Source organism: Colossoma macropomum, unplaced genomic scaffold, assembly GCF_904425465.1.
Source record: "Colossoma macropomum unplaced genomic scaffold, Colossoma_macropomum, whole genome shotgun sequence".
In the NCBI taxonomy this organism is placed as follows: Eukaryota; Metazoa; Chordata; class Actinopteri; order Characiformes; family Serrasalmidae; genus Colossoma; species Colossoma macropomum.
In genome coordinates, this window is record NW_023494784.1 from 29,514,462 (window position 1) to 29,529,361 (window position 14,900).

A 14,900-nucleotide genomic window follows, 5' to 3' on the forward strand; every position below is an offset into this window, starting at 1 on the left:
CTCTATTAATATCTTTGATTTCAGAAGAAACGCTGGGTGAGCAGGACCACACGAACATTTGGACATGTTAAGAACTGTAATGTCTGAATTCTAAACTCTCCATTCATATTTTACTTTGATAAGGAAAAATGCCACAGAATGTGTTCTAAAGCAAATGTTTTTGGACAGGTTTACCTTCAGTGAACATTTGACAGTATCCACTTGTGATTTCATGTGATTTATGCTTTCAAATTTGACTTGTTGAATATAACATGGACATTAATGGGTTGATAGTCCTTCAGAGGCCTCATTGTTTGTTCCAAAGTAGACATAAAGTGGAGGTTCAATTACATTTCATTACATCAGAATATATTGGGGGCAGGTTTGTGAAAGATTTTTACTTTGCTGGGAATACCTGGAATTCCAAAAAGCAGGCAGATCATCAACGCTGGGGTGTTCTAGCAGGTCAGTGACACATTTTAGGGTAATATTGGGCAATGGACATCCTTAACATCCTTTATGTGCATCAGCATTGCACAAACCTTACATGCATGTGTCTTATCTGCTGCAGCTCGGCCTGCAGATAACACCACCATAGACTCATACACAGTCAGAACCAGTTTGAAATGTTTTGTCTCATCATTTATTTGGATATTTGCAAACACTATATAGAGTTACACTTTGCATTCCAATACCACAAATGTATCAGAAGCACTTTCTTCAGAATAACTCAATCATTACTTTAAAAACGATATGCAGATCATACTGAAGACTTCAGGATACACATTGATTCAGTGCAAGAACACCCTGAAATAACCAGACATCACAGACAATGTCACATTTTCTGTAAAGCTGCAATATTCTTTATACATATTATTAAAAAAACAAACATGCAAATGCTGAACACAGATAACACACTTGTTCGGCTTGATCAACATCCAGCAAGAGGATAAAGAATAGTGGCCAAACAGAGGAGAAAAATAATCAGATCCTAAAAAAAATTGCAAGCACACAGCATTCCAAGTCTCAGTTTGTACATTTTTAACATTTCCACATAAGTTATATTCATGTTCGTTACACAGTTCAAGGTCAATACAAACATCTTGTGATGTCTGTGATGATCTATTTCTTCTTAGCATAGCACTTCTGAAGAAAGTGACTCAGGTGCTTATAAAGGTGGTAGCGGGCTTTACCAGACAGGCCGTGGTCTTTATCTGTGTACCACTGCAAAGACACATGACAGAGAGACAGATTTAGGTCTACATATGGCACCAATTCAAATCTAAGCAGGTCTCAGTTTTAATAAAGAAGCTTCAGGGATGAATATCTATTATTCCTACTGTTTATTCACACTCTCCTCTGACACTCACCATGGCCTCAAAGTCCACCTGCTGCTCCACCAGCGCTTTAGAGATCTGAGCAGCTTGCTGGAAATGGACATTATCTGAAAGCCCCAAAAACAACATTCATCACAAATAAACAAACATTAAGAGCAGAAAAGGACATTAAGTGAACTTTTATTGTGAATGGTCTAATGGAAATGCTACAAAATCACTTGGAATAAAATTTTGTTACATTATAGTACACTGAAGTTGTAGAGATATAGGATGTTGCTACTACAACAATGATACAGTTGTATGCATCCCTGTTCAAATGACAAGTGAAACATAAGTACACATCCTCAACAGAGAACACATTTAAGCACATTTTAATGCACAGTTGCTGTTTTTTTGCAGAATTTAACATTTTGGGGGAAAAAATAAAGTATAAACAGTTGCCTGTGTAAAGGTTACGTCACATTAGATTATATGTTTTATTTTTTCCAATGTTACACTCAGCAAATAACCACTAATTGTGCGCTAAAACAATATTTAAGTTTGTATTGTAAGTTTGCTGTAGAGGATGTGCTAAAATCAACAAAACATGTCATTTGATTGGAGGTGTTCAAACTTTACATGAGACTGTATCTAATAGACTCTGCTGGTATATTGTTGTTATTTTAACAAGCAGTATTGCAATACTAAAACTGTCAGTTGCAATAACTGCAGAATTATGCTATATAATGAACATTTAATTAGTTAATTTTGGCCAGTCATGAAGTCATACCATCTGCAGTGCCATGCACCAGCAAGTATTGCACTGATTTAAAATTCTTCGCTCTGCCTGTTACGGTGGAATTCTGCAAAAGTAGGATGGGAGACAACAGACAACAGAGAAACACAAATATATTAGCCTTGTATCTTTAGGCCTATGTCATATCAGCCATTGTTCATTTTCCACAGTGGACAGTATGCCGTGAGATGTGATGTGAGATGGCCCTTACATTATAGCTGTCAGCATTCTCCTCAGGGCGGTGCATGTACCTTTCAGTATACACAGCATCTGGAAAGAAACATCTTTCAAGGCTTTGCCAAACTCTCTTAAAGTCCTTAAATGTCCTATATCTTTTTTTCTATTTTGTTTTTTCCACTTATAATATTTGTGTGGTAAATAATTTTTACAGTGCCACTTTCCATTCTCCCACTGTTCTTTTACTGTGCCTTTAAGATCGATATATGTAAATGAGCTCAGTTCTGATTGGCTGCCCTGTACTGTGCCACATTCAGAAAGCACTCAGAAATGAAACACTACTTAGAACGTAGAAGATATGAGTAGGCAGGCTAATCTGCTGTAGGCTTTAAAAGTAGCTTTATGTAAATAAGTAGGTTCTCATAACATTAAAGAAAACAATTAATTCAAAATGAGCTGTTTTTGCAGCTTAGTTTCCTCATATTGACAGAATGGACTGAAGAGTGAATGGTACATTTTGAATCTTTAACAGTGTTTACATATCACTGTTTTCCAAGTTGTACCTGCTTTTGTCTTTTGTATATTTGTGCTGTGAATATCCAGATGAGTTAGCTTTAACTTTAATGGCTCTTCTAAAAGAGACAGCAATTTATGTAGATTCTCACTTCAGTGTTTCATATAAAACTTTTCTTGTGAGAAAGTCAATATAATATTTCTAGCTTAAAAATCATTTATCACATTTCCATACAGATACATTAAAAATAAATGCTTTTCATTTTTGGCAGTTTTAAATTATTTTTAGATAATTAAAAAATGCAACATACCATAATATTCCCACTTGGAAACGGGAGCCACAGCGATTCCACATTTAAACAGGCCGCTCCCTGATCCCAGAGCCATGGAAGTCACATAGCCACCATATGACTGCAGTGAAACAAAGTCTGGGCTTATTAAATTATACTTATAATGTGATTAGATGGGTTTCAGCCATAACTCATAGATAGAAGACAATTTTATTTAATTTATTCAACTTTTTTAGTAAGAAAACTTACCCATCCCCACATTCCAATTCTGTCCTTGTCTATAAAGCCCATGTCGATGAATTTCCTACAGGGAAAATAGAACAACATATTTCCTTAGCTAGACTACAATTGTACAAAGCAAGAGTTGGACAAGTACAATGTGTGAAGTTAAACATATTTAAATTATTAATGCATTGTGAAGAATGGGATGCCCAGGAAGAACTGCTGTAATTATCTTTAAAGAACTACAGCAATGCTTACAGTAAATTACACTGTATGTCCTAAAGTCTGTAGACACTAACATTTCTTCAAGGTTATTAATAGGGATGTTGTCCCCTTTTGCTACAGTAACAGCCTCTATTATTCTGGGAAGGTTTTAAGCTAGAAGTTGGAACATTGCTGTGGGGATTTGATTGCATTCAGCCACAAGAGCATTAGTGAGGTCAGATAATGTTGAATAATTAGTTCTGAATCACAAATGCCACTCTAGCTCATCCTAAAGGTATCTGAAGGAGGTCTATCACTTCAGAGAATGCAGTTCCACTGCTTCACAGCCCAAAGCTGGGCAGCTTTATACCCATCCAGCTGATGCTTGGTATTGGGCATGGTGACTTTAGGTACGTGTGCGGCTGCTCCAGAACATTCCATTCTATCGGTAATGCTTCTCTATGGAGATTAGACATGCTGTGAGCTCTCAATTGAACACCTATGTCAGAAATGAGGGGCCCTTAAAGTAGTTGAATTCACTAATTGGGTGGAGTGTCTGGATACTTTTGGACATATAGTCTACCATTCATATAATTTCATTTTTCAGTTATGTACACTTGTTTGTACTGACTTCAGTACACATACAGACACTGTATGTCTCTGAATGTCATTACTCTGTATGCATCTGTCACATCACAACTTTTCCCCACTGACGGATCTTCACTCGTGTGTGTGTTATGTAAGCTGCATTCTTCTGCCTCAGCACCTGCCGTGTCCTGCTCTGCTGCAGTCACAAGCAGGTTTAGCGTTTAGCGTGTGCACATTGTTCCCCTCAGCTCACCTCACCGCTGAGATCTGATCTTCCACCTCATACGTGCCTAGCCTCTCATAGATAGCGTGCATTATTTCGTCGCCTTGGTAACCACTTCCTCTTCCATCAAAGCTAGCGATGATGACGTTCTCTGTGCTGCAGAGGTAAGTGGCCCACTCCAGCTTGAACTTGTAGTCCACATACTGACTCGCTGGACCTGCATACCTGTAATAAAGGCATGCTACATGTCAGAATGTTTTTAGGCACTTTGAGAATATTTAACATACAGCAACATACATAACATAATAATGCTCAAATCATAAACTGTGAACTGTTAATGCCCTGATGCTTTTGCTACACTCTCAAAACAGATGTGTGGGAAACAACATGTGTTACTTTGTAACACATCTGTACAGCATTGTGCAAAAGTCAGAGACCACCCTTTATTTATTTAATTTCCAGTCCAAACAGCCCATATTTATTTTTCAGCATTAGGAAAAAGTCAGTAAACATATGTTTAGCCATAATTACACAGAAGCTTCAACAACTAAACATAAAATCATATTTTCCATGTTCTTTATCTTTTCATAATATTTTGAACATGTTTTTTTCATTATTCAAAGGGGATTATTTTATAACTCATGTCAGAAATGTCCCCTGAAAAGGTAATAAATTGTACTTATTGGCCGTTTTAAGTGATAACACAAAAGATGTATTGTTAATAAGCATGTCATTTCTCAGCGTATACTTGCTTAACAAAACTTGGGCAGCAGGTCATTTTAGATAAGAAATCCATATTCATTTCAAAGCTTGATGATTTATTTCAGAATATTGAAAGTGAGCCAGTATGGATTCTTCATTTAGCAGATGGAGGTGTGAGACGATCGCCTATGCTGCCTGACATCACAACATTCAGCCAAGCACACATATGCAGAGTCAAGCCAGCTGTTCCACAACTATGAGCTTCTACGTGACAGTGAAGACTTCTCTTGAGTCCCAGTTGGCTTTATATCATAAAGCTGCGCTAAACACCTAGGCTAAGGTGATGATATAAATATGGCAAAGAAATGGACAGACAAATACGAATGAAGAACTTACACTTGGATCAGAAGAGGGTATTTTTTGGATGTGTCAAAATTTGGAGGGAACATCATCTGGTACCAGAAATCTGTTCAGTCATTTTTTTAAACATAATAAAACATGTTATTGTTGTAGAACAATGGATTCTCTTAAAACCATTTTCTGTTGATCAAAAGTGCCGCTCTTACCAAATCCTGATATCTTTAGTGTGGCACGTTTTATAGTTGGCATTTGGATTTCTGTGGCCAGAATCTGTTCCAGTTTCTTGTTGTCTTCAAGTACCTGAATTTCTAAACACAAAAACAGATGGTAAAAGAAGAATAATTATAAGTTTGAGACTTTTTTATTTAATAGACTCTTTATCCTTTTTCCCAAAGTGAATTTGATTTACCCAACAAACTAACCTTTACGAGCTCCTCGGTTATCCATAAGAGTAAACAGTGGCAGTCCTGGTCCTACAGGTAAAAACATGAATGTATAGAATTAGAGGTTTCTGACAGTTCACATGATTTTACAGATGCCAGTTTCCTCAGATAGCCTGAGGGGCCGAGGAGGTTGAGTTGACATATTCTCATTTATCCAAGTTATTTTGATATGGCAGCAGGTGTGAGAGCAGGGGGAGGGGTGCGCTAACCATAGCAGTCCATGCGGAAGTAGGAGGCGTTTTGGCTGAAGTACGCTGAATTGAACTGACACCTGTCCTTGTAGAGTGAGCAGGTGAGGCATTCAGGGGCAGAGTGACCGCTGCTGCTGAAGGATATCCTAATATCACACCAAACACCAGATTGTGTCTCCATTACTTTACAGTGCATATATTACATTGTGATGACAACAAAATAACTGCCTAGTCATTAACCCATCAAAGTAGCAGTAATCGTACACAATAACAAATGCAAGGTCTAATTTTATTGTACTTGTAGCTCACTGAAACAAGCACAGAACTTACACCGAAAGTGCAGATTTGTATTTATATGCTTATTATAATTTGACATTACTAACCAAGTAATTAATTATGAAGGCCTACATACATTTACCTACATATTAAAAATATTGTTATGTAAATCAAAAGTACAGCAAAACAACAATAATAACTCTAGGCTCAAAAGAGTAATATATTATATGTCCAAAAGTATCCAGACACCCTTATAATTAGTGAGTTTAATTAAGATCCACCCATTGCTGACAAATGTGTTTGATTGCGCTTACACAGCTTGTGTAATCTCCATTAAAAAGCATTGCCAATAGAATCACAATAGACATTTTGGAGCAGCTGCACTTAAGGCTAAGATCACCATGCCCAATACGAAGTGTCGGGCAGAGGGGTATAAAGCTCCCCAGTGCTGAGCAGTGGAGCAGTGGAGCTGAGTCCTGGAACTGAGTGATGGACCTGTGATGGAGTGATGGAATGAGTTGGAGTGACATTTGTGATCCAGAACTGATCAGCCAAAATCAGTATCTGACCTCACTAATTCTCTTGAGGCTGAATGCAATCAAATCCTCTCAGCACTGGGTGGGGGCAAACTCCCTCTTAATGCTAGAGATGTGCAAGAATAGTCGAGTACTCGGTTAACAGTTTAAGGTGCCAGTATTTGAATACTAAAATCTTTATTTCGTACTTGTTATGTGTTATTATAGGAGGGCAGAGAAAGTCCAGACCAACATTTCAGTAAACTGGCAGTTGTGTATGTTAACAGGACTGTATAATCTAGCATATTTTTTACAAATATACTTATATTTGCAGGTTGGTATGTACAGCACATTACACGCTGTACATACCATGAAGGTGATGCATTGTTAAGGACATGACTGAGAAAGCAGCAATAGCCAAGCCTTATCACTAATAAGCTAACTACTCTAGCTATGTTAACTAGTCCCAGAAACAGCATGTGTTTACTGTGCCAGAAGTAAAAAGACATTTCTCTGACAAACTAACATGTTATCATATATTCCACTGAGGAGGAAAGACCTCATATAGAACAAGATGAGTCCTCATCAATATTCATCATTGCAGCAGTGTTAGCTTTAGCTTTAGCTTATTAGCTTGTCTGAGGCACCCTCTATTTCCTGTGGCTAATTTTAAATAATAATAAATGTGTGCTGTCACCTAAAAAGGTAAACCTACAGCACTAGATTTTCTCACATTCTTTCTTTTCTCGTGGTTAACCAATTGTCCATTCATTAGCACTTACAGATACTCGAATAGCATTACTAGTCAAAGTCCCTAGTTATTACCCATGATTTCAGAAGAAACACTGGTTGAGCAGGTGTCTGCAAGCATTTGGACATATAATGTGTTTTCATAGTGGGCATCAAATGGAGTAACAAAATAGACTATACATTTAGCACTGCTATTAACAAACCTAAACAAATAACAGGTTTACAACATAACAGCTATTCAGCAAATTTGTTACTGTTGTAAAAGTATTTTTGGTTAATTTTGCAGTGGTGTATAGTGCAGAGAGCCAGTACACTGATACTCACTTGTAAAGGTTTCTCTGCCCTGGTCTTCCCATGTGCTCATTACTCACATAGTAGCTATGAAAAAAGATTTGGTTAAAGTAAATAATTAAATGCCAGTGAGATAGAAATATAGATCTGTTCTAAAAACAAATCAACTGAAATGATTTCTGTAATTTCATGGTACTTACATGGCATCTTTAGTTAATTTTGAAATGTAAATTACTTCCCATTTGCCAGAAGTTATCGGTACAGCTTTCCCCTGCAGAAGATGGACACATACAAGCGTTATAGTGGCTTTCTTCTGGCCTGTGCTTTAGAAATCCACTCAAAGGTCTCAAAAAAGGTATAGTCCCAGTTCTTAATTGGACACAGTGACCTCTGGCGTCTTGTGTTGTAAAGAGTTACATAGTGCTCTGGGTGATAACACTCCTTAATGAGAATCTAAGTTTGCAGTTTCAATTTATACCATATGGCTACAGCTTTCTTTATATTGCATGACAGGTTTGCTTATTGGTACAGTATATTTCTTAGTACACAAAGTAACTCTTTTTAACAAGATTAGTCACTCTCTTGAGCAGATACAATAACAATGTACATCCCAATTAGAGATCTCTTTGTGGAGTGTGTCTGCTTGCATTTTAGAGAGTGTGTTTTAAAGCCCAGGCACATCAGAAGGTTTCTCCACTCCCTATTTCCACATCTATCTGAGTAAGTGTACATGCCAGAGGAAAATACAGGATTTATATTCATGAGCTTATTCATGTAGGGTATTAAACAGTATCTGGCAACTTACACCTTTCACGTAGTGGAGATGTTTGTAGCCCTTTGCATCACTCATCACCTTGTAGAAACTACTGTTGTCTGCGGCAAAGTAAGGAGTCAGCGGGTTGTACTGAGAAACAGAAAGAGGTACGAGAGACAAAGAGTTGCTGTTGCCATAGTTGGGAGTTTAGAGGGTTTTATAATTTTCAATGTAATGAACTCACCCGACCAACCCAGCCTGTTTTACTCTTTTGTTCAAATTTCATGTTTTCCTTCCAGCTGGTTCTATCATAGTCATAGAGCTGAAGAAGAACTTGATCCTGTCTTCTTGTCAGCCACTGCACAGCAATGCGCTCATCAGTCACCCACGTTACTGAACTCAGGTAATGATCACTTAGAGAATGCACGCACACACACACACACACACACACACACACACAGAATTGCATTAATTAGGCTTAACGTTAAGCTAATATTTATGACCAGGTTGGTTTGACATCAATTTACTGTTATTAATTCATTATACTTGCTATTTGTCAAAAACAAAACAGCCATTGCTGACATTGCTGTAATGTTGTATGAGTGAAGAATGAAACAGAACTCCATACCCTGCCCCGATGCTTTTTGGCACCACCACCTCTGAGCGAATGGATGGATTTGCGACGTCAACAACAAACAGCCTTGCTTTTGGAATGTTGGAGCCGGCCTTGTAAAAAAGAAACACTAAAAATGAAATGTGGAACATAAAAAGGAGTAAAAGCATCTCAAAGTTTACGTGTCAGTGTCAGGAACAAAGTGTTTTAGAATGCCATACCTTGGGGTATGGCACTATCATGGTGATGGGATACTGGGCATTTCCATACATGGAGTACTCAATGGCGTGCACATCTGTGTCATTAATCTGCACATAAGCTAGGTACTTTGCTGTGGGAGACCACCACATCCCCTCATTCGACACAAACACCTCCTCTGGAGAGAACAAACACCCGTGTATTACAATAGAAAAATAACATAAATACTTCTTAGTCATGAAAATAACTCACATCGCCTATTTGTAGCACTTTTGCTTTAACCTTGCTTTTAAAAATATTGTAAAACTATTCACGTCTTGAAATAATGGAAAGTAAATGAATGAATGTGTGTGCATACATGAATAAATAAACAGATTGGTTAATAAACAGATGGATAGACAAATGACCTTCGTATGCCCAGTCTGGAACTCCATTGAGAATCTGATTGATTTTTCCATCCTGGGTTATCTGTATGGGCTCAGCAGTGGCATTCAATTTGAGGTAAATGTTATAATCCCATACGTAAGCCTGAAGAGGAGAGCATGGATTAGCAATAGCATTGTTAACAATCTGCATGACACTGAAGGTGATCTGTGCTTTTGAACAGTGAGAAATGAGGTTCTTCTCACCAGCTTGTTTTCCACAGGGGCCCATACAAATAACTGGATGACTTGAGGGATGTGAACAGGTGTGACGAAAGCCCTGGAAAGCAGACACATTTAACTGAAGCACAGAGAGTAACACATTGAATAACATGTCTGTTCCCTGAGCAGTAGTTACATTCAGTGACATCACCAGCACTAATGTAATTCTTAGAGCATGGTCAATTTATTTACATGTATTTTATATAGCAGTAGTACTTTCTAAATTTGTCCTCAAGGAGGTCCAGTGTTTACAGTTACCATCTAGGACCTGGTTCAGCTAATCAATCCTTCGTTAATTAAATCAGGACAATACAATGATTGGATTGCATAGAAGTCAGGAGGTTCCTCTAACTGTATTTTTCTAATCGAGATGTTAAGAATTTTGTCAAAAAAATTGCCAGTTCAAAATAAAAGAGCATACGCATTTATGTGCTATGTTTTCCATTGTTTACTGTATTTATGCTTGATATATATTGCTATATTGTGTTTTACTGGCAAAAACACACTTACTGCCAATATAAATAATCTGAAACAGTTTTCTTGGCTTCCTAAGACTTACACACAGTACATATATATTGGATTTTTGTCTTTGTAGGTGAGCTAGCAAAAAAAAAAAAAACATTTGTAAAAGTGCTTGTGTTGTATTTAAATTCTTCTTTATTGTTTTGACAGTTGTCCTTGATTTTTTGATAAGAAGAAAGCTGCAGCTGTACCATTTGTTTTATCTTGGCATGGTTATCTTTCTGGAGAGGTGTGAATTGTTTTTACAACAGGGGGTTGTTCTCAACCCTCCCCTTTCACTCCTCGTTGATCACTAACATCTCAACACAGTCACAACATTCCACACACAGAGAGTCGACAGTGTTCTAGTTAATTTGAAAACAAAATTACCGGAAAAATATATTATTTGATTATGTAAATTAAAAACATCATTAAAAACATGAGTCAATTTCCATTCAGCCTGCAGAATGGCCACTAGTGGGCCTGCAGAAATAACATGATCTTTGTGTGTATTATGCAATTAAAACAGGGTTATGCTTACTGAGTCTCCATATTGTATATGGAGTATGAGGCAGTGTAGGAGTGTCTCCATTGCTGTCAAGACAATTACATTTTGATATTAAAAATGAAGCAATAGCAAGACTTTCTTGATCACAGTCAACAGTGAATATGTACATGATCTTAAGACATGAAATGGTTATATTTCATTTGTAGTGGTTACCTTTGAATAGTTGCTTTCAAAACAGATGAATTTCCTATCAGCAGACACTAAGTAATCTGAGGCATCCACTTCAGCCTGTAAAGGAAATCACACTCTCCATCAAACACATTGAAATCAGCGCACAGGATGAAAGATTAGAAAATGAGAAGTATCAAAGTGAGGCATCTTACAAATGTTGAGTTGCTCAAGTATAATGAGCTCGCCATTGTCTCCACATTATGCAGATACACGTTGCCATCTTTGCTTTTATGGAGGTATTCATTGTCTGTAGAAAAAATACATAAATGCCAACATCAAAGCAAAAGAAAATTCACACCTATTGCTGTGATGTCTAACACAGCAAAGCCTGGGGACCTGGTAGGAGATACAGTACCTTAACACAGGTTAAAAATAATGCTAGGGATGGGCAATATGACAGTATTTTAGTGTATCATAATAAGTTACATTACGCACACTATGCTTTTCTTTCTGCATGCTATTGATTGTAGATTTTTTTTTGTTTTTTTTTTGTGTGGAATTTTATAGGTTATTTTTTGCTGTATGCCACACAGTGCAGTTATGTCCACTGTTTTGTGAATAATCTTAAAAACAGTCCATGTTCATGCTGGTCTATGCTGTTTTTTTCAACAGGGCAAAGTACTTGGTTAGTGTGGAAATATTACACAAAATTAACTCCACTGTAAGATGTGTCAAGACAAGTTAGACCAGGTAGGTTTTGAGAACTGTGATAGGAAAGGGCCATTTGCCTGACATGCACACCCAATCACAGTCCATCTAGCATGAAAAAAACAATTTAAGTAAGACGTTGTGAAATGGGATATTATTAATGTTTCCTGGTTCAGAGATTTGGCATATACATTGCTCTGAAAGAGCTTATGGTGCCTGCTACTAGTATTCAGCTTGATAAATAGTTTCGCATTGACCAGAGCCAGTTTAAATTCTCTGGGAGGTGAGCTTCTGTGATCTGCAGTTATTTTAGCTTGCAGTTTACATCACAAAGTCTGTGTTCTTCTGTGTACATTTAACACAAACAATATCAGAAATGGAATCAAATCTTGACCCACACAAGGATGTTATTAGGGAACCTGAATATATCTTACATATATTTTTACTCATCTGCTGTGTACTCATCATGCACACATCAGGTCTAATGATGAGATAAGAAAGTTACTCTTTCAAACATGTAAATAGTCATATTTAAGTATCTCACCTGAAATCCACCGCAGACTGTATGTCTGATACCTAATAGTATCATTATAAAAGTCATCAAATGTGTAAGTTCTTTTTGAACCAGAGTCACTCCCTGAAACAGAAAACAGAACAGTCTCTCAATCTCTTCATCTTCACAGTAAGCAGGTTAATAGCACTGGGTAATCACATGGGGGCGCCACTTCAAAAGTTAAATGGATGATATTCATTGGTGTAACTGTGGTACACACTCAGTACATAACCTTCCTAACCACACAGGCCTAACAAAATGTTAAATTACAAATTTTATATTAATTCATATTATTTATATTGTACCTTCACTGCATAGAAAAAAAATAAGGTTCAGACATTCAGAGGATAAAAAAATAAATTAATTATAATAACAATCTGTTTGCAAATGTATAGCTTGCATCAGATGTACATGGAAAAATACAGAGTTTAAAGACAAATATGTAAATTATAGTAATAGTACTATACAGTCAGTAGTAGTAGTAGTTATTAATCCATTGAAATATGCTTTAAAGATAACTGCTACTTTCTAAATAGTGAAAAAAAAACACAACACAGCAAAATTGTATATATATATTGTCTAAGAAAGTTGCTCAGATCCTTTGGAGGCAACTGTATATGTAGAGTAATCTACACTGGAAAAAATGGTGCACTGACAGAATAAGGGTACTGTACACTGTTAGAAATAAAGGTTCTGTGCAGGTACATTTTTCGTTCATCAAGGTACAAACAATGTAAATGTGCCCTCAGAGGTACAACAGTGGGTTTAAGTTCCAACTGGGTACCTAAATAAATTTTTCCAGGTGAAAAGTACTAACTATGTAAAGGTATGTACGTATTATGGTACAATTATGTTACCTGACTAAAGGTACTAAGATGCACCCTTGAGGGTACCACCACAGTGAAAGAGGGGTACTGCCCCAGTGACAGTTTCATACATTTATTTCTAATAAGTGGATAGGGCATAAAACACAGATTCTTGTTCCGTTAACTTACTGTTTCAGAATTCAGTTACCTCAAAATTTAATGAAGCCCAAACACTAACTTTTCTGTGTTGTTGAACAACATTTTTTTGCAGTGCAGGAAGGATGGAGTCAATGTAAATAAAAAACAAATAAATAAATAATTGCAGTGGTAATATGGTACAAATATTAGTTAATATATTAACTAAAGGTACCCGTGAGGGTACCACCTTAGTGACTTGAGGCAACAACATTTTGGTACCTATTTTTCTGACAGTGTGTTTTGAATTTATGACTCCTGTTCCCATGACTCAGTAAGTTGTGGTCATGAGTTACGTTTATTGGGAAGGAACGTCACCAGCAGAGCTCCATATCAGTCAATGGCACATGTTACATCAACACAATTCTTGCCAAAGAAAGTAGAATGAAGGACAGCAATTATGCTGATGTAACTTATTTTACTCATGTTGAACCATCTGACACATTTAATGGACCTACAGTTGTATTAAATAACCTATAAAGAATACATCTGAAAACTCACAATGAGACTTTAAATAGAAGTTCAACAAACGTTAGCAGTCGTACTACTCACTGTGGACATAAATGGCTGTTGGGACAGCGATGAGTGTGATGACGACAGCAGCTCCAAGTGTGGCTACACACACCTTACTGCAGCCCTGCAGGTACACACACACACACACACACACACACACGGAAGTTGGTATGAGATATAACTTTCTAAAGAAACTGTAGTAGTAGCTGTTTTAGTGCTCCAGTAAGACGAGTAAACTAGCAGAGAAGTGTAAGCCAGTGTGGAGCTACTCGAGCACAGTGAGCTTCCAGACATGCCACGAGTGACTGGAAAAAGAAAGGAGGAGAGAAGAAAAGAGAAAGCAAAGAAAAAGTAGAAGAAAAAAGTTTCTAGACTCACCATATTCGCGCTGAAGAGTTAAAGCTGCCTCCAGTGCGGAAGAACGGCGCGCTGGAGTTTCTTACTTTCTCAGTTTCTCTGCTCTCAGATCATTTCCTCAGCGCTGCTCTGCTCTCAGTCCTGGAAGACGCGGCGCTTTTCCAGCTGCTTCCCCAATTTAGCCCGCTCTGCCTGCGCTGGATCATTGAAGCAGAGGATGCGGCAGCGCTGAGGCTCCTCACAGCTCCTCACAGCTCTCAGAGGGCAGCGGAGTCCGAGCTCATTCAGCATGTGACCGCATGGCTCAGCACCCCGCGGTCAGCAATGCAGCACGAGCCTCATCCAGCACACACACACACACACACACACACACACACACACACACACACACACACTTACGGTGACTAAGGACGGTTAGAAAGAGCTGTTTTTAGTAAACAGACAAAAAGTCACAGTGCAGATTTTAGGGAAGTTACTAGTAAAAATAACATCCACATTCAACTGTGTGAGCTATATAGAGAAGCAGATAATAATAATGTATAA

General features: G+C 37.5%; 1 protein-coding gene across 1 annotated transcript; it reads right to left on the reverse strand.

Moving 5' to 3' along the window:
- Positions 1-590: 590 nt before the first annotated feature.
- LOC118806366 (fibroblast activation protein, alpha) lies at positions 591-14,727 on the reverse strand. Its single transcript, XM_036567782.1, has 25 exons — positions 14,379-14,727; positions 14,040-14,124; positions 12,478-12,570; positions 11,438-11,532; positions 11,268-11,342; positions 11,088-11,140; positions 10,031-10,103; positions 9,809-9,929; positions 9,425-9,579; positions 9,219-9,316; positions 8,835-9,003; positions 8,642-8,740; positions 8,037-8,107; positions 7,870-7,923; positions 6,023-6,150; positions 5,793-5,843; positions 5,577-5,678; positions 5,407-5,476; positions 4,339-4,533; positions 3,321-3,375; positions 3,093-3,192; positions 2,303-2,361; positions 2,086-2,158; positions 1,350-1,423; positions 591-1,203 (listed from the first exon to the last, which is right to left on the reverse strand). The coding sequence occupies exons 1-25, from the start codon at positions 14,379-14,381 to the stop codon at positions 1,102-1,104; spliced, it is 2,253 nt and encodes a 750-aa protein (XP_036423675.1). The 5' UTR covers positions 14,382-14,727; the 3' UTR covers positions 591-1,101.
- Positions 14,728-14,900: the final 173 nt, after the last annotated feature.

Coding starts and splice junctions, on each gene's coding strand:
- LOC118806366 (XM_036567782.1), bottom strand. Junction 11,533..12,477: donor CAGTCTGCGGTGGATTTCAG/GTGAGATACTTA, acceptor TTTTTTCTACAG/ACAATGAATACCTCCATAAA. Junction 8,108..8,641: donor ATCTCCACTACGTGAAAGGT/GTAAGTTGCCAG, acceptor CATCTTCTGCAG/GGGAAAGCTGTACCGATAAC.